This window comes from Cupressus sempervirens, chromosome 6 (genome assembly GCF_028749045.1).
Source record: "Cupressus sempervirens isolate cs-2001-9-10 chromosome 6, ASM2874904v1, whole genome shotgun sequence".
Classification (NCBI taxonomy): domain Eukaryota; kingdom Viridiplantae; phylum Streptophyta; class Pinopsida; order Cupressales; family Cupressaceae; genus Cupressus; species Cupressus sempervirens.
In genome coordinates, this window is record NC_143123.1 from 17907782 (window position 1) to 17928903 (window position 21122).

Below are 21122 nucleotides of genomic sequence, written 5' to 3' on the forward strand. Positions count from 1 at the left end.
AGAGTAAAGATAGAACATTTCAGGAGGAGACTTGGTATGGTTGAGTTGTAATCCATTTGTACTCTTTTGATTATTAATAAAATTATTTTATTTTTGTTAGGCTATTGACTGTTATGGGCTCCACCATGCGTAATCATTATTTAAAGAGGTGACGATCTCTGAAATAATGAATACTTGTGTAAAAGGCATTATGAGAGATGACGATCTCTTAGATAATATACTAAACAATAGATTTTACTGTCAGATCCAGATGAGTTTTAGATCGTATTGTGATATTGACATTGCTATGTCCATGGGTCACAAATTGGATAAAGGAAGAATCTTAGAATTCTCCGGGTTTATCCTGTACTCTGGTAGATCTTAAACTCAGGATCTCGTTGTGATATAGAAATACCAGTTTCTATGAGTCACAACATGTGTCTTATCACTAGCAGCAGTGATTTGTCATATCACAGGTTTAGTAATATGACTTTGTATCATGTGTTCTATGATACCACATACTAAGAAGAGACAGACAGATATAGAGTACTAATTCTTGCTTAAACATATGTATTGATGTTGCTAGATATGATATCTCTTTGTAGGATTATCAAGTTAAGAGGGAGTGTTAAGAATATAACCTAGATAATCCTACAGGTCTGATAGTACAAACCGTACCTTCTTTTATGGATAATATATCCAATGATTGGCAATTAATACACATTTATGCCTCTCCTATAGGTGCTGGCGATTTCCAATAGATGCTTTTGTTTTGTATTTAACTAAGCTAATACTTAGTTTGTTAATACTAATCTGAGTTTCTTGAAGTCGTCGATTTAGGAATAATTATTTTTAATGCCAAAGTTAAGGGTCATGTCCCTTGAGGGACATACCCTCTAGATAGGATATATATTCAGGTTGTGAATGCAGTTTAGAAGACACACATACACACAACAGTCTGCTCTTCTAAGTATTCTACTTCCTACGAATTATAAAGTAGAGATATTCTTAATCATTCAAGATCGAATATAGAGGATTGGACCTGCATTAAAGATCAGTGATATCTGCTTCAAACAATCTGAATATACATATTATTTGAAGGATCATTCTCAGCCATTTGAAACTGAACTATAAGTCTGATTCAAGAACAAAAGAATTTGCAGAACTTTACAGTTAAGTGGTCTGAAATTCCAAATCCTCGATTGGCTTTCATTAGGGAGAATCTTTGATGAGTGTCAATATCTAAATTTAGTCAAAAGTGACATATGCCTTAGCCTATCCTTGACAAGAATCATACTAGGATGTTTTATAATACTAAGATCAAATTTTAAAGACAAAATTTGGGGTACCTAAGTTTTTTTGGAGACCAACATAGTGTTTGTTTTCTTCCCAAAACAAACTAGGAAAGAAAGAAAAAGCGGCACTCAAGTTATTATATGGGCCCAAGTGAAAATAAACATTAAATGAAGACAAGTGAGAAAAAGAAAGAAATACAAACTCTCTATTCAAATAGATATTCAAGATAAAGCATGCCAGTAATGTTCCTAGATACACGAGGATCGATTAAAGCAAATTAAAGATGCAATAAAGAGATCAAAACCCTTGATTCAGATGGATGTTCAAGACTCGAAGGAAAGAAAACAGTATTTAATATTATTTTTAGAGGATGAGAATAGAATTGCTTTTAAAGTAATTACTTAGTTATTTTTGAAGCTTCAAGAGATAAGAACTTGTAGCTAGACAGTTATAAACTTGTGTCTTTTATGCATAAATTGTAATGGGAGTTGATGCCAGACTTATGTTGAAGGAATTGTCATTTAAGTTCGAAGTTAGATTAAATTGTTTTAGTTTTTGCGTGTACAGAGCATGAGAAATTGAAGCTTTCTTATGCTGCCAATATTTCCTTTCAATTTTAGACAAGTCTATGTTGTAATTGTTCAAACAACTCAATTAAGAAGAAAGATCTATGCTAACCTTTTCTAATTATTGTTCATGGTTATGGAGTAGCTTTGAATGCCTAAGAAAAAAAAATTGTCTTTATCTTTCTTCTTCAATTCATTGCTATTCTGTGTGTTGTATTCTATCTTCTTAATCAGATTGTTAATACAATCTAAAGGATCCTTGTTTTAATCCTTAAATAGTATTCTACATTTTAATTGTCACAATTTGATAATTTATGGATGAGACGCTAGTTCTTTGACGTCACATGTACTAACTTTTCAGATAAAAATAGATAACATAAAGTTTGCTAATTTATTATATCCTTATGCAAAACCCCATAGAACAAATTGTGTAGTGTTCCTATTAGCAGGCATGTTTTTTTTTTAGATTTTAGAGCAGATTAAATTAGGGAGCCTCCTCTACAAGTCTGAAGAAAGGATTTCTTCATCCACTGTTCTATATTGTGTTTTCATGAAACTGACAAGTTAAAATGCCATTCTTTTTTATTCTTGTCATAGGGCATGTGTTGAAGTTTTCAAATCTAAAATTCATCATTTTAAAACCCTTTAAACCCTAGTGTTGCAGCCTAACTTAAATTGGATCAAATAAGATTAACAAGATATTTTGAACAGCTTAAAGCACTTGGATTTTGATCAAAAGAGAAAAGAAGAACAAAAAGATGACCACACGGTAGAAAGATGTAATGCCCCCTCTCCCTAAACAATCACTTATATTGAGATTTGCCTATTATCCACTTAGTGTATAGATGTTATTCTTGGCATGGGAGGACTTTACACACTAGAGATTTGCATTTGGGTGGCTTATTTAATGTGCCAATAATGTTATTTTTTGTAAAGTTACTTTGTGCAAAAAATAGCAATTTTTTTAAAGTGACTTTATAAAGTTTAATTATAACTTAGTAACTTAATAATATTAAAGTCTTGAGGTAAATTCATAGTTTTAAAATAAAATAATTATATAATTAAACTTAAGAAAGTTAAATTGCACAATAAAGTTAATGAAATATTTTATAATGCACAATTATATGCTCCCTAGACTTGGATGCAATATTTGGGGATTGGGATAAAAAAAATCAAGGAAGTTGTAATGAGGCATTGGATTCTAGGGCATATTCTGCAACTGGAGATATCACTCAAATATTTCACATTGTGTGTAATGGGCAGTTGTCCGAAGTGATTATATTTCACCATTTGGTGACGGCCTTATATGTCAGATCTTTTGCAACATTGATCAAATTCATGCTAGTTGGTAACAACATTTAATAATTTGCATTGCATTTGGTGAACTTATTTTACTTGTAGCACCTGACATATTGATTGTTCCAATTATTGATTGGATTGGAAAAAGCATCCCATCTTTGCATATGAGTTAATACCATTCCGAAGGGAAACTTGGGTGACATCGAGTGTGAAGATTAATACTTGCCGTGTGGCTTCACTTTCATATGCAAATCAATCTTTGGGATCAACTTTTGATTTAATTTGCTCAAGGGATCCCAAATTCTGTGCATGCATTTTCACCTCCCCCATCTTTCATGCCTTGCCACTTCCCATTCCCTTGTGTAACATTCCTACATAGCACCGTACACTACCATCTTCCTACCCACCGCTACCATAGGAACAACCATCATATAGACCCCTCCACCCTGACATAGTATGTCACCCTACAATCTCAACTGCATGACCACTAGTAACGTCTCTCCATTGTACAACTACTTCCCCCACTTGGTGTATGGAATCTAGGTGCAACTTGTTGTACGACCTTCCCCTTGTACTGTATGAACAATATTGTCTTGCCATTGTACAACATTCCTTCATTGCCCTATACGAACATTGTTTCCTTGCCATACCCATATGTCGTTGAATCTTACCCATCTGCCATTGAATGTGACTTCTAGCCTGCATAACTGAAGGTATTCAGCGCTACCCTATTCTGGCGTTGGAGGTATCACATTGTGTGCACCAAATCTATTAGTCGTTGTCATTTGGCGACTGCTTTGTATGTTGCAGATCTTGTCCAATGCTAGTGTAACATTGAAGCATTGGATTGTAAATAAATTTGTGTCGTTGGCAATTTGGCGACTATCTCCAAAGTTATATTGTATGCAGATCTACTAAATTGTATTGTGGTGAATATATGCAATTTTTGTATCTGGCATTGGTATTTAGCATTGGCGAGCATTGCTTCGTAGGCCTACAAACAGTATGGTCTCCACACCTCACACCCCCATCAGACAAGTCTCAGCCAAATCTTAGCCATCTGCCTTACAACCAATCTACCATTTGACTTGTTTAGATCTCTCTTCCATTGTACGACATCATACACCTTGCCACCATATGCCATCTCCCCTTCTATCACACTTCGCATTGTACACCTATATCTTGCCATTCGTACGCCATCCTGCCATCCTACCATACACCATCCTACCATTTGTACGCCATTCGTACACCATCCTTTCATCCATATGCCATCTTTCCAGCTAGATGCCATCTTGCCTTTTGTACGCATATTGCCAACCCGTACATCCATTCTGACCATGCATAATAGGACCTCAGCCTTGCCCTATGGACAAACGTTTATGTCTTCTTCTTATTGGCGAGTTGAGTATCGTTGGAACATTACAGTGGTATCAGAGCCAGTGATCTTGCCAGCTTATCGGGTATTGAGATTGAATAATGGAGTTGAGTTATGGTTTGAGTAAAATGTTGAGAGAGTTAAGAAGTCAACAGTGTTACATCCCAATTTTTGCTTAATTTAAAAATGTTCATATACCCGTTGAGGTTTCATGTGAAGTCAATTGACAGATAAAATTGGTTATGATCATGTGAAACAATAAGATGGTTAATCGTTACAATGTTACTATGAAGATGGCATGTTAGTTAATCATTATGATGCTATTTTAATATTACCTTGAAATCTTGGAAAGTTGGTTATTCATCATGAATTCATGAGAAGTGAAATGGTGGTTAGCCATTATGGTGGATATGAATAATAACTTGTTATAATAATTGTGATTATATTGAGGAATATGATAATATCATGGAGAATTTCTTCCTCGGGAGCTTGTCGAAGAGGGGAGAAGCATTGCCAAAAAGGAATTGGGCATGGGGGCACCAACTACCATTGAGCCAACATGTATGAGTCTTGTGTAATGTTCCCGTGTTCTATGGCCCCGTGATTTCGTTACTGGAGGGGTCGTATGAATTGGAGAAGATGGTGTATGGTTGCCAAGACAAGGGAGATGTACGGTATGTAGTGTACGACATAGCAGGAGATGTCCGTATGGTAACATGAGGTGACCAAGTGATGGCCGTACGGTGGGAAGTGCAGGTCGTACAGATGGAAGAAGTCAAGGCCGTATGAAGGGGGGGGGTCAAGGCCATATGGGTGAAGGGAGTCAAGGCCGTACAAAGCACAGAGGTGAACCGTACGATGGCTACCAAATGCAAGGATGAAGCCGTACGGTGTAGCTATGAAGCCGTACGGAGGTGAGGAAGGTGTACGGAGTGAGGTGGGAGATGTGGGGAAAAGTGAAGGGTGTTGCTTGAGATGGAGGCCATATAGTGAACAGTGGAAACTGAAGATAGATAAATAGCAAGATTCAATGCACCTGCTGTACAATGAAAGTTAGATAGTGAGGGTGAACGAATGGATTGATGATGGCCGTATGGATTGGGAATGAGCAGCACAGGAGAACACACAATTAGGTATCTGAGACCAATACGAAACACAATCTTGTTCATACACAAACACAAAAAATGCTGATGAAATCCACACAATAATAGAGACTCGAATGTGAATAATAATTGCTAGAGGATAATGCTCCGATTTGCTAGATTCGAGTGAAGTATTACATGCAACAACGGAATAGGGTGAGGGCTTAATCCCACCGAAACTGCATGAGCCAAATAGGGAAGATCTTTCACTTCCAAAATGGTGAACAATCCAGAACCCCAACAGGAATTCATAGTACACAGAAAATAATCCAAAAGCATGCCTATAGACTACCTACAAGCCGTGCTTAAATACCCGTCGAAAAACTTTCTAAGGGTGTACAAAGGTAGCCGATGGCAACACAAACTACATAAACAAAATAAAAATGGGTCCGAGATACATTAAATCAATTGACCTATTACAAAAGTTTGATTTATTATTTATTTTATAACGGGAACATTACAGTCCTCCCATCCCAAAATTTGCTTGTCCTCAAGCAAATGCCAACCCGGTTCTAAGAAACCTTCCGTCATTAGCTCCTTCAGTTCCGAGTTAGGCACTAAGTAGATCTTTCCATTGAAGTAAATGATGTCATCAACAACCTTGTATCTTTCATCACGTACATAACCATCCATCAACTCACATGCAAAAGTGTTCTTGGAATACTTGGCCAATAGATGAGCCCGCCACTTATCCAAAGAATGCAATGAGGTGTTGACTATCTTGTTTTTACTTACAGCGTCTGGGGCCAAATCCTGTTTAAAAATTGCCTCCATCTTCTTGATTGTGACTTCCCTTGATCCTTTATTTGTCATTCCTCTTAACAACACCTTCTTGCCATCCGTCTCAAATGAAAAGTCCATCCTTTTGAAACTTTGAATGTATTGGTTAAGAGTTTCCAACCACTGGATGTGCAAAATGATATCAGTATCAACCAAATCTATGACAAAGAAATCATCTGCTAGGGTATAGTTTCCCATGGAAATTTGTAGCTGTGGGATCACCTGAGTGCAAGGTAACAAGGTTCCTCCTGCAACCTTAACCTCAAATCCTCCATGCTCAACTACGTGCAGGCCTTTACTAGTGACCAAAAATGAATTGATGAAATTGAGTGTGGTGCCATTATCAATCATGATTGGGACTCATTTTTCGTGAAGTGTGCCGCGAACTCTGAAGATACCACCTCCAGTCGGGGTGTAGTGAGGGTAGCAATGAAACCCCCTTTTTGTATCAGGGCATTTATTCTCTCTTGCTGGGTAATTTCTTCGTCAGTCGCTGTAGGTATTTGTTCTTCATCGTCATCAAGCATCACCTCAATGTAATGAATCTTTCCCTTCCCAAGGCAGCGATAACCAGGACCCCATGGTTCTTTGCACATGAAATAGAGCTTTTTCCTCTGGAGTTCTTGTCGTGGCCCACCTCGCCATCTCCTTTCACCCAACTTTATTTCCTCTAGCATAGAATAGTAGGGCTCGGGGAGTATAGTAGGCATGTTACGTATAGAATCTTCTAGCAAAAGTTGGATTCATTGGAACCAGGAAGCCAAACCCAACCTTTCTCTCTCTTTGCAGGCCCATTCATTGCCATTAGAATAGTAGGGTCGCAAAGGCTTCTGAAGCATCGATGCCATTCTGAATCTTCATCAAACTGAGGTTTTTTCTGAATTGGCTCCTTATCTTTGTCTTCTTGTGAGGATGGTGTTGGTGTAACTGCGTGAGTTTTGGAAGAAGATGCGGCCATGTCACGAACCTTCTTAATAGCTTTGTTGAGTGTACTTGGGTTGAACCCTTTGATCCAGCCTCTCAAAGGCTCTCTCAGCCCATCCATGAATAACACATTTTGACATCTTTCAGAGATGTTTGTGACTAATATTGACAATCTTTGGAACTCAGTGACAGTTATCTACCGTGCCCGTTTTCTTTAGCTGAGCTAGATCTTTGAAGTTTAGCTCAGGATCCTTCCCATTGAAACGATCAATGAGTCTCTTAGTGAACTCAACATAAGAGGTCATTTGGTCGTGACCGAGAGTGACTAGTCCATGATGCCACCACTCATGCGCCACTCCTTCCAGATGAAGTGCTGCGAACTTGATTGCTTCCTCTTCGGGCATTGGATTGAGTTGGAAATAGGTATCTACCTTTAGGACCCACGACTGTGCGGTAATGACTCTAGATCCATCAAATGGCAATAAGTTCACCTTTCCGATCTTTCTCCTGAGATCATCATTAAAATAACCGTGATTTCCTCCTCCAGAATATCTCATTCCTAGATCAACATAGTCTCTGTAAGATATATCTTTTTCCATATTTGCATTCTGCCAATCTTTCTGAGGTTTTTTTTGCATTTCCTCAAAAGTGGCCTCTCTTCCTTTGTGTGGTGCTTCCGTCCTTGGAAGGAAGATGGGTATCGAGGGTCAAGAGCGAGAGGGTTGAAAGTTTGTCCTTTCGGAAATAGAATCGTCGCTATGCCCATTTTGTTCTCTTGTTGTCTTTCCCTCGGCCAATTTATGTAGAGTTTCCTGCATAAGCTTTTGGGTTTCGTTGATTTGCATTTGATTTCTGTTCAACTCTCTTAAAAGATTTATGAGTTCTGTCGTAGGATCCTAATGATCTGCCATTCTATCAATAAGGTAATTTTGTCTTCTCCTTCGAGTATAAACTTGCATTCACTTCCATAGGCAGGCAAGATCAAAAGCTTTGATACCATTGTAATGTTCCTGTGTTCTATGCCCCCGTGATTTCGTTACTGGAGGGGTCGTACGGATAGTTGGGAGGCGGTACAGACTGGAGAAGATGGTGTATGGTTGCCAAGACAAGGGAGATGTATGGTATGCAGTGTACGACGTGGCAGGAGATATCCGTATGGTAATAGGAGGTGACCAAGTGATGGCCGTATGGTGGTGTCTGGTGGCCAAGTAATGGTCGTACGAATGGAAGGGGGGGGGTCAAGGCTATACAGGTGAAGGGAGTCAAGGCCGTATGAAGCACAGAGGTGAACCGTACGATGGCTACCAAATGTAGGGATGAAGCCATACAGTGTAGCTATGAAGCCGTACGGAGGTGAGGAAGGTGTACAGAGTGAGGTGGGAAATGTGGGGAAAAGTGAAGGGTGTTGCCTGAGATGGAGGCTGTATAGTGAACGGTGGAAACTGAAGATAGACAAATAGCAAGATTCAATGCACCTGTCGTACAATGAAAGTTAGATAGTGAGGGTGAACGAATGGATGGATGAGGGCCGTACAGATGAGGAATGAGCAGCATAGGAGAACATGCAGTTAGGTATCTGAGACTGATGCGAAACACAATCTTGTTCATACACAAACACAAAAAATGTTGATGAAATCCACAGAATAATAGAGACTCGAATGCGAATAATAATTGCCAAAAGATAATGCTCCTATTTGCCAGATCCGAGCGAAGTATTACATGCAACAACGGAATAGGGCGAGGGCTGAATCCCACCGAAACCGCATGAGCCAAATAGGGAAGATCTTTCACTTCCGAAATGGCGAACAACCAGAAACCCAATAGGAATTTGCAATGCACAGAAAATAATCCAAAAGCATGCCTACAGACTACCTACAAGCCGTGCTTAAATACCCATCGGAAAACTTTTCGAGGGTGTACAAAGGTAGTCGATGGCGACACAAACTACTGAAACAAGATAAAAATGGGTCCGAGATACATTAAATCAATCGGCCCGTTACAAAAGTTTGATTTATTATTTATTTTATAACGAGAACATTACATCTTGACCACCATGGCCAAGGGAAAACGACTAGGCAAGCAAGGGTATACCAAGGGACTGCCATGAGCTAACTAGATATCTTAAACATTAAATAATAAAGGAGAATCGCTAAACGTTAACAAATTTGTTACCTTTATATTTGAGAACCTTTTTTCGTGTAAAGCGTGTTTTAATATAATGACACCATGATACATATATATACTCATACATGAACATACACACACACACACACGCATATATATGTATGTGTGTGCATAAGTCAATTAAGATGTATACGCCTATTTTGAATGTATACATAAAATATTTATGTTTAGGATTTATGCATAAATGCATGGATGTGTACATACACATATGGGTATAGGTAAGTACCGATGTCCTTATACTAAAACATTAGAGGGTGAAGCCATTATTATTCTTCACCTTGGCTAAGGATTAATATTATTTTCTCTTTGAGCGGCCACATATTCTATATTGCTCTCATCGGCCTTTAATTACTTTATATTTGGATTGGCCATATACATTATGATTGTATTATTTTAAACTTTACTCTGCCACAATTTCTCCTGCAATTATTTTACTGTCTCAGTATGGCTTATTTCTTTGAAAATTTCTTAGTCTAGTGTGTGCCATTTATTGCCAAATTGAAGTATCGGAGAAGGTCTCCGACATAGTCAGTCGAAGCTCACATATTTCCAAATTCGATCATCACTAGGTCATATTGTTAACCTTTGTATATGCATCAAATACCATTTGCATTTAAATTGCCATGCTTGGTTGAAGCAGTAATATGTTATTATGCTATTTATTGATTGAATTGGAATCAATGATCTCTTATTTTCCTTTATATATGAATAGCAAGTTTGATGTGATGTCCCCTTCTAGCTAGAGACATCACTTTAGCTTGTGATTAGCCTATCAGAGACCCTCGTAGGCTAGTAGGATTGGTTAGAGGGTCACCTTGGTGTGGAGATCTTCCAAGGACCTGAGAAGAGTACACTTCTGGGTTGCCAGAGTTTGTTTATTATGAGATTGGCTTGGTCAGGCTATTTTTAGCAATTTTGGAGTTATAAAGGTGGACCCCTGCTATTTTTAGAAAAAGGGGTATGGTCATATGCAGCTCTATCATGTTAGCTCCCGGTTCAGATGACATTCAAAAATGTTGAGTAATAATGGAGATATTAATGTTTATTTAGTTAGAATAAACATTATTGGTTTTGAGCTTATATTATTAAGTTATAATATGTTTTTATATTATAACTTAAGTGAGGGTCATGATATCATAAAAGGGGGCCATATTTCAATTAATTGTGGGTCCAAGCTTATGGGAAAATTAAAAGGGGTTTTCTAAGTTCTAATGTAATAACATTTTTTATGTTATTATTATATTCTTTTATCCCACATTGAGCGTAGAGCCTCATTCTGGAGTTGAGGAGTCTTTATAAACAAACCTTGTCTTCCTTCAAGAGCATGTTATGAGAATTATTTAAAACCAGGGTTTCTACAAATTCGAGAAGAATTCAGACTGTGGAGGACGTAGTTTCTTCAGAGTTGATGCAATTTGAAGGTGTGAAATATCACCCGAATTTTGCCTGTGAGTTGGCTTCATCCAGAAGTCAATATTGTGTTTCAGTAGGAGAAAATTGGATGGATCTGTTTGCAGATTTATAACAGCAGCTACAGTGTCGTGAACAGTGACGTGAACAGTGCCGTGAACAGTACCGTGAACAGTGCCCGTGAACAGTGACGTGAACAGTGCCGTGAACAGTACCGCGCTACAGTAAATTCAAAATCAGAGATTTAATATTGCAGATTTTGATAGGCGCTGCCTAGAGAGGGAGCAATCAGCAGCGTGTTTGCATTTTGGGAGTCAAAAATCAGGTTTTTTTTAACTATTAATGCTGATGTTTTTTTTATGTATTCTTCCAACAATAAACATTGTATAAATTGTATGAGCCATCTGAATAAATGAGTTCGATCAGCATTATAATTAGATTTGAGTTATAATTTTGGGTAAATTAGTTTCAATATTTGTATTCTCTTTTATAAACTCAAAAAAAACCAGAAGCAGCTTGAAACATTCAAGAACCAACAAAAAACAATCATTACACTCAGGGAAACAAACAGTGATCAGCATAGAGCCTATTTGGGGTTCTTACATTTGAGCCAATATACTTGATTTCCATTATGAATATGACATCGAATTATAAGCCAGCACAGAGAAACTCATGTAGGAGCATCATTGCCATATGTTCCTGCGATGAGCAATCTATATTGAGTTAAATATGTAAAAGCATACCTCCTCATCTTTGTGTTTCTAGCAAGCTGAAAGGAAGATTATGGAATGAATTTGATAGAATTGTTTTTCTTGTGACATCAACGCTAGAATGGGGGGATGTGCTGGCTGCTATATATATATATAAGTTTAAACCTTTTTAAGTTCTTTCTTTGTGCCAATGCTAGAAAGGCGAAAGAGTCAGCTATACATACTAAGATATGATTACACATCTCTCTTTGATAAACCAATCTGGATAGGCAGATTTTTGGCTATGATTATTATTACTCTTACATCCACCCGATGAATCATCCAGGAAGACTAGTATGGTCGAGATGAAGGGTGTGAAAACCAGAATACCCCTGTATGATAAAAGAAGAAAGTATCAGTAACTCAAATAAGAAAGTGATATCAATTAAAAGAATCCGTGTCAGCTATGGTAGTCCAATGCATAGATCTTGTTGTCAAGATGAGCGATGGGTTGATACTTTGACACTAGGATGCTCAGTGGCTGGATATGGGTGTCCTAGGCCTAATCCCAGGGTAGGGAGGGCCTTTCTCGGTTGAGATTGTGTGGGGATTTTTAAGGGTCCGTGGTTGAGAGGTTAAGCCCTTGGCAATGCTTCTCTCCACCAAATGTCAAGGCTTGCACAAGACAGAGACACAATCTGCATTCAAATATCTTCTGATAATGGGTATTTTACTTTTATATTTGTATTCTCAAGTTGAAGAAATGTTAGATGGTTAATATTGTTTAATCAGTTATTCCTTCCTTGCTTAGAAATCAGTTTCCTTTTAAATGTATTAGGAAATCAATGAAATTAGTTGATTTAATAAATTGATCATGAAATGTAAGTGCCTATATGAGATAGGCTTACTTGACGTTTGTACTTGTTATAACTGTCCTTCATTCATGTGAATATGAATATAAACGTATCTTTTATGTACTTTTAAGTGTCATTATTAGCAATGAGAAAAAGGGATATTACAGTAGCTTTGTTTCCCTAAATGGTATTGGTTATTACAATACATTGGTATAACTTTTGTGCCCTAAGCAGTAGATGTGGGCTAACCCAGGGTTTTGCAGATATTACCCTAGGTGGATTCTGGGTTTGGAATTTAGGGTATTGAAAACTTAAAATTCCTCAATTTAGTTTTATTTGATTATATTCTAAATTGTTAGTAATGATTTTTCAGTTAAACTAATTGTAATCGTTAATCGTTTTTGTATGAACATGTAAAATAACTGTATAACTACCTTCTCATAAATGTGAGGTAATTGTATTTCGATGATATGCTAGTTGTTAGCTAAGGTCCAGGAAAAGGGAATGTTACAAACAGAGGCTCCAAAAATGGAGGAAGTAAACATTCAACCTCTTGGCGGGTACAAGGTTTGGGCGAAGTGATAAAAATTGCAAACACCGACTTTGGCTGAGTCTTTGATGCAAATCAAGTAGGATTAGGTGATTGGTGGATTGAGAGGGACATATCGCTAAAAGATTATATAGAACTGTGGATGAAGTATTCTTTGTCTCAGCATAATATACACTACAACAATGTTCTGAAGTGAGAGAAACAAAGTGGCTATAGGATGAAGGCAGGTCCACAATTTCACTGCAACTACAGAAGGGTATTGACAAGTAGGAGATTATAATTGTCCTTTCAGACGGAGAAAAACAAAAACCTCAAGACAATCAGAAGATTGAAGATGGAGAAATCATTGATAATTCAAACAAGGCCGATGATGGAGAAATCATTGATAATTCAAACAAGGTTGATGGTGATAGCACTAGGCCAAAGAAAGAATTGTCCAAAATTTTATGGTGATAGCATGTGGAATTCCAATGAGCATACCTCATTGTTTACTGCTGTTTGCAGCCTGTTTGTTGAAGTTTTGTTGGAGCAGCAATAAATTGGAAATAACACCTCACTCCAAGTTGCATCATTATATAGGAGACTGTACATAATATATCCCTCTCATGCTTCAGATTAGCAGAAGATTGTCATGTTTTTTTGTTTAGCTCTCAATTGTAATAGAAGATCACAAAGAATTTTTGAGGGAGTTTGTAGAATAATTCAATTGAGATTTTGAAAAAAAAAATAGCAATTCTTTAAGGCTTTCTCCACGAATTCTCCAGAGTTGCTTCATGAACACTCTTGCTTCATAAATTGTTTTCTCACAATTGATGAAGTGGACAAGTTTGAAGAGGTGTAAACATGAGCAAGTAAGCTCAGAACCATTATGGGAGAAATATAGAAAAGATACCATTTTGATACAAAAAGTGGCAGTTGATATTAGTTGAAAAATTTCTGTCTATCCAAATGATCGATTTGTGACTTTAATGGATGAGCTACATTGCTTGGACTACTGCAGTATGCAAATCTGAAAATCAAGTTGCCTTTGTGAAATTGCTAATGATTAGATCCATCTTTCTTATGATACTAAAAATCAGCCAACATATCATGCTCAAAAACACTACCTCATGTGAACTTACTACAACAGCAATAAACAAGGCATAACGTCATTATAAAATAGCAGTATAGAGGCACAAATCAGCAACATAAGAGCACCACGTGGTGCAGGATTTACGTGGAGAAACCCTGGCAAGAAAAAAACTTCACTAAGAAGAAAGGCCAAGTATGCAATTTTTTAAAATATAGAGATTTTCAATACATTGACTTCCATTCTTCTCCTCTTCTCCAACTTGGTAGCACTTGTGTACCTGCAAACAACCTCTTTATGCCCCAACTTAACCTTATTCTTGTAGAGTAACTCCACATTTAATTGTTCCTTATAAAACTACATCCAAGGAGCCAAACAATTTGGCCCTACATTCACATTTTCATTTTGCTACATTCTTTCCCTCTGCCCTCTACAATCACATTGGAGAGCTTAATTTTTTGCTATCGTTGCATTGAAGTTTATTTAAAATAAAGACTAACCTTAGAGTGCTGAAAACTGAAAGGTTGATGCATAGGGTCCTCATAGTCAAACATCTTTTCTTATGCCTTTGATTGTCTTAGTGCAAAGTAGAAAGCATCTAGCCTTATTGTCAGTTCATTTTGCATTATTTTCAACCATATTTATTGCTTATTTGGGTCGTTTATCTCCACTTTTATTACTCCACAACATGCTTCTCTAAATATCATTCTTACATCCCAAATGTTGCTTACCAAATTTTTGTCGTTTTATTCCAAACCAGTGTGACACCGACAATTGAGTACGTCGGGATGAGTTTCTAGGACGGGGGGACAATGAACCTCAATTTTGGGATAGTGGGGGGGTGATTGCGGGGGGGGTGGCGGGGAGAAGGGGAAATGATGTTTTTGTATAAAATACCGAATTGAAATACTTAAACATAGAAAAATTGTAACACAAACAAGAACCATTAAACATTCAACATAGTAACATAGTACATACCCAATAGTAACATTCAAAAATCAAAATTCCAATAGAAATTCAAGTACCCGCTGTCCCGACAGCAGTATGGTTGCGGAATGGCGGAGGTGGGGGTGCTCAGGTACTCCAAGTATTTGGTGTTGGGACGTCCTAGGGATGGGTACTTAGAAGTTGGGGATGGGGGGAGGGGGTTGTGAGACCCTAGGTTTCACTGTTCCAAACTAAAATTTCCTTACAACCATAAAAAAATCTTGTACTTAGTAGCCATCATATCCATGTGCTTTAATGATAATGATCTCACCCTTTCCTTTTACCATGGCTGCCTTACTAGGTCTTCTTTCAAACTAACCATTCTTTGTTGCCAAGGAGTCTTCTTCCAATAGACCAATTTTAAAAGAGGACGCCAGATGATATAAAGTATCTCTAGGATAAGAGGTAAATTGAATTATTAAGTAAAATAAAAAAATTATAGACTTCTTGAGGAGGGCTTAAAATAACAAACAAGTGCCTATAAAAGTTGGAGTTGAGAAAAAAAACAACCATTATTTTGAGAAAAAATCTATTTCTATTAATCTTTTGGTCGAAAGATGAAACCCTCTTGGTAATGAGATCAAAGGACAACAATCCTTGTGGCTTTTAGATCAGAAATTGGGACAAAAGCTTAACTTTCTTATCAAACATAATTCTATATAGGGATTTCAAATGTGCATAAATATCATTTCAATATATTTGTTGATTTCCAATTATAGCTATACAGGTATTTGCATATTTTTTATTTTTCCATTTTGGTATAAGAAGTCTATTTTATTTGTGTAAGTTTATTGTGATTTTGGAACAATAGAGTTTGGTTTTCAAAGCCAGTTACTATAATTTTATGAATATAAAAATTGTTTTGGCCATACTCTGCTGGGTTGTGCTAATTGTTATTAAAATTGATTGAATAATTAGTTGTGTATATTTAAGACATTTCTAGATTCACTCTCTGTACGTTGTCTCTTTTTAAGAGATTGAAGCATTTTTATGGGCACCATAACATGTTAAAGAAATTGCCTTCTTAGTGGCTGAAAGAATCAAATGATGTGGAATTATCTGATTTTAATATAGCTTGCTGTGTTAAGGGAACAAGTCCTAACACATGGATTGCCTTGTCAGCCTTGCTGATTTACCCTATCACTTTAATCCTTTATTGATATGGCAAAGGAGTTGATCCTTTGGTTCGCTGATTCCTTCTTTATTAGATAATGAGTAAAAACTTTTTGTGGATTACAATCTGCGGCCTGCAATGAAGAAGGCAACAATATTTATTCCAAGCATAGGTTAAAAAGTTGGCTATTTAAAATGAGACAAGTACTGATAAAATAAATTCTTTTGTTTGCTGAATAATGCTCACATTCGTTTGAAGATGCTTTGTCATTTTAAATATGATGGGTCAGTACCTCGAAGAGCATTATGAAAAACATATATGCCATTGTTACATGCTCTAGTTGTAACCTTTGGGGAATAATTTTTAGCAGCCATTGACTAGTGACTTTGCATCCAGCTGGAGCCATCGTGAATATTGTTGCTCTATTGTATCTTTCATTTGATCAGATGTACCTATAGCTATAAATTATTTATAGTCTGTAAGAGGAATTTGCAGCTTCATTTAATTTATAATATAGGGGAATATTTATTGATATTAATCAAAGACTTCTACGGTACTTTGTATCGGTATTCTCCAGTATTCAGAGTGCTCAATATGAAATTATGAGTAATACTTGTGAAATGTTTAGAGTTTCAGTAGTTCAGATTTGAGTTTGTTTATTCTAAACATTTCAGTTTGTGCAATTTAAAAAATATGGTATATAATGAACAATCTCAACTTATTAGCAGTGTTTGCATAAAATAAGAAAGGGGATTGGTTAGAGGAAAATCCATACGAGTTTAAGATTGGAACCCCTTTAATGTTCTAGAAAAATAAAATTATTGCTTTTCAAATTTGTGAAAGTCAATTTCTATGGTCGATAAAAGTTGAAATTGGTTTTGCAGGTTTGCACTTTTAATCTCATTCTAAAAAATGCGTCATCCTTGCTTGATGATACAGACCCAATGAAGCTCAAAGCTGATATTGCTTTCAAAAATCTTGTAAGGTGGTTAACTATTCCCACTTTACTATTCATCAGAGTTGAGTAAACAAATTCCATAAAAAATTCTAGGAGCTTGGTCCAGTTAAATATTTAAACGGACATTAGTATTATGTTGACTGACTTGGTGGTAATGTTACTACATTATATGCTTCCTTTGTTTCAGTGGAAACTTTGGCTAAATTGTACAAGCTTTATATTAGGATGCTCTTGTAAATTCTCTTCTAATATAGTTTTTTCACACTCTTGTCTATGCTATTAGTGTTGGCGAGGCACCCAACCTAGAGTATGGAGGTGCCATTGGCTTCTAGAAATAAAGCATAACACAACACAAAGTGACAAGATAAAACATAACTTTCGTGTACATGAGCGTTACTGGTATATTACCAAGAATAACTAATTCTAAAAAACTATTCTAGAAATTTTATTTTCCTATACCCTGTGACCTTTTGCAGGAATCTTTGCATTCCTATTTCCTAATATTATTTATTCTTTGTTACTTTAATTGAAACTAAATTTTAGTACAATAATAAACGCTTTTCCTTGCATTGTTATCATTACCATCAGCCATATTGCACTCACCAACATGGATCTGCACCTGGTGGTCAAGAACCCTTAACATATTTCTTAACAGCTCATCATTAAGTTGGTGACCTCTAGTGTCTGTTAGCATATTAATTTGTCAACAGGATGGAAGAAAACACAAACGAGTAGCGGGTGAGATAGAATATATCTTTAAATTTGGAGTGGAAGCTTCCTGAGATCTAAATTTTATCTAAACCCAAATCAAAATGACCTTAAACACAAAACCATAGATAAGATATATATATATGCACTTCTATAGTTTTTTTTGGCATAAATGAAAATGATTATGTGCATATATTTTGGCCTTGATACATGCACCGCATTGTTAATAGTAGCGCCCAGCAAACAAGATAACCAATCAATGAAATAGGAAACTGAATTGAAAACTCTAAACACAGTGTTTTTCGGGTAAAACAAACACCAGTAGTCCACTGCAAATGAGATTTAAAGGGATAACCATTCCAGATCAGCAGCACACAATTTCAAGAAATAATTAGCTAAGTTGTATTCAAAGTCACTACTTTGGTGGATAGAAGTTATTGAATACAAAGCTTGATAGAGTACAACCTTGTTTCAAACACAGTTAAAGCAAACACAACCAATAGAATGTTATTTCGGTAGCATAACACTATTATCATCTTCTAGTTTATATGTTCAAACTTCAAAGCACTTATTCATAGGAAAAGTGCTCAATCCTTTGGACTTTCAAATAATGTTATTTTAATAAAGTACGAGCTTTAAAGTGAAACACTTGCTGAAAAGCTACAAAGAAGAAACCTTAAAAGAAAGAATAACCGTAAAACAGATTAAAAAAATTAAGAAAACATGCTTGACTAGAAGATACCGTTGATATTTGATCAATTCTTAGCTTACCAGTAGCCTGTAAGGAACAGTTTCAAGCATCATCTACATTTGCTGCACAGTATTGGAAATGTTAACACAAGGAAGCATTTACTCACGGGTTAAAAATGTGTAGATAATGCACCCGATAGTTATTTGAATTTTTTGGTACTTTAATGTTTTCTTCTATTATTACAGATCGTTTATCACACTTGATGGGCTTGTTGAAAGTGGCAAATCTGGTGTTTCTTTGAATGGGTAAGATTTTCCTACCATTTACAAAAGTTAAAAGAAAAGTAGCTGTGGAAAATAAAGCATGACAACTTGTCTCTAATCTGTGTCTGTGCATGAAATTTTCTTTTGTGGTCTTGTCATTTGGTTCTGATTTGAAATCGTCTCTTAAACATTTCCCTTGTGATTTTTTAAAAAAAATTTAGGCGATATTTGATTAGAATGGATAAGATCTAGCAAAGTGTAAACATGTAGAGTGTTTTCTGCTAGATGTCCTTTCATAGTTTTGGTAAATAGTATTCAAGGAATCATGCAAAGATAATTAATGAACATCTATCATCTACATGGAGGTAAGGCTCTATACTCCTCTTGGATATCCTTTTTTAGGAAAAATAGGATGGTTCATTGGCGTGTTAGGTGTACAAGAAGTCAACTCACACTGTACTAATAGTGGTCGTCTCTCATCTGCTAGAAAAAACACCTAGTGGTCAGAATGCAGTGAAAAGAACTTTATATATTTATTCACCTATTTCATAGGTTTACTGAAAAACCACGTTGTATATCCTTCTGTTTTAAGTTTTTATCAACTACTATTTCAACCTTGAATATAATTACAGATAAATGAATTCAAAATTTCAAATAAAACCTTAAAAACTCTTTTTACCTTCAATGCACTGATTGTATCATATTCCTGCCTTTATAAAGCTGGATGAAAATTATGTGATTTACTGCTGCATGGTCAAGAGTAAGATATAAAGATATAAACACATTTAACTTCAGGTTTCTCTGTTATTTTTCCTCTGTTCGTTGTTAACAAAGCTATATTTGTCTGCCTAAACTTGATAAATGAGAATACGATAATCCTAGCTCTCTTGCATTTTCCTGTAAATGCTATCTCAAACTAAATATAATTCAGGGCTTGCAACGTACAAGGGAGCCTACATTTGTAGGTTCAAAATTATGTATTCTATTTGCTATGATATGTTGTGTCTATATTGTCGAGTTTCTTCTTAGTGTTAATAATGACTGTTTTAACTTTATATGCGTCGGAGGAATTTGGGCAAGCAATAACTGTCTATATGGGATTTCGTTTTTGTTGTCTGTTACAGTGAGAATTTAGGAGGTGCTTTTGTGGAGACAATGACAGCTTTGGACAAGTTTGAGGAAAGCATTAAGGATTGTCTTGGGATTTGATGAGAGTAGATTTTTGTTTTCCCTATATATGAACAGCTCTCTTGAAATATGCAAGCTTTTATTTTCTCTCAAGTTAATATAACTCAAGTTTATATAAGCCTTCAATGTTTAAATGACCGTCAATTTCAACCCATTGATATGGCGCCAATTACATAAAGAACTGTTGATGTTGAAACAGAAGCTAACTGGGATATCTGTGTGTTGGATACTAGAACTTCTGACAATTTCACCGTGTATATAACACTCACCTGAACTCTATAGAAAATTTGGAGTAATTGACATTTAGTTAATTTACTATAAATAAAGCTCATTTTCCCATTGAACTTTTCAAATCCTCTAAGTTTAAATTAAAATGATTTTCACCTTGAGGATACAAGATTTTCACAACTTTTAATAGGACTGGAACATTTTATATATATAATATAAATGAATTGGGCATTAAAAATTTTTTTTTTATAAACATTACGTTAAAATCATCAACAAAGTGAGGACTTGTTTTTTAATTTGTAAAGTGCTGAATTATTTTTTTAAATTTGTGTTGAGAGCTAATTTTTAAGGACTTGTTTTTTAATTTGTAAAGTGCTGAATTATTTTTTTAAATTTGTGTTGAGAGCTAATTTTTAAGGAAGGTTCAAATTATTTTATGGCCCGTTTGGCAATGGAAATACAAGCGGAATAGGCATATGTAAATTCTTAAAATTTTGAATCTTCATTTGGATGCATCAAATCGGAATTGGAATATGAAGTAAAATAGGAATACGTATTTCAATTTTGGCCCAAAAATGGGGTTTTCAAATTCCACCCAAATAGGTGTTATTGGAATACATATTCCTATTCCACTTTTATTTATTTTAGAAAACATAAATTTTGGGGTCCGCGAATTCCCCATCAAATATTAGCTGAACCAAACAGAGAACAGGAATATGTGGCCCCATTTTCTATTCCCGAATAGCTATTCCTATTCCCGCAAGCAAACAGACCCTTAATGCATACAATTTTGCTGGTAGAGCTATTGTATTACTTTATGACTTACTTATTTTTACTAGCGGTTAAGTGAATTGTAATTTACCAATGA

The 21122-nt window shown here is 35.9% G+C and overlaps 1 protein-coding gene across 1 annotated transcript in view; it reads left to right on the forward strand.

The window, feature by feature from the left end:
- LOC149550829 (plasma membrane fusion protein) overlaps positions 1-20379 on the forward strand; it is a 49522-nt gene extending 29143 nt beyond the window's left edge. Inside the window, exons 4-6 of the mRNA XM_089786398.1 lie at positions 17103-17203; positions 18821-18880; positions 19963-20379. Coding sequence (XP_089642524.1) covers positions 17103-17203; positions 18821-18880; positions 19963-20047 — 246 coding nt within the window. The 3' untranslated portion in view covers positions 20048-20379. The remainder of the gene's footprint in view (positions 1-17102; positions 17204-18820; positions 18881-19962) is intronic.
- Positions 20380-21122: the final 743 nt, after the last annotated feature.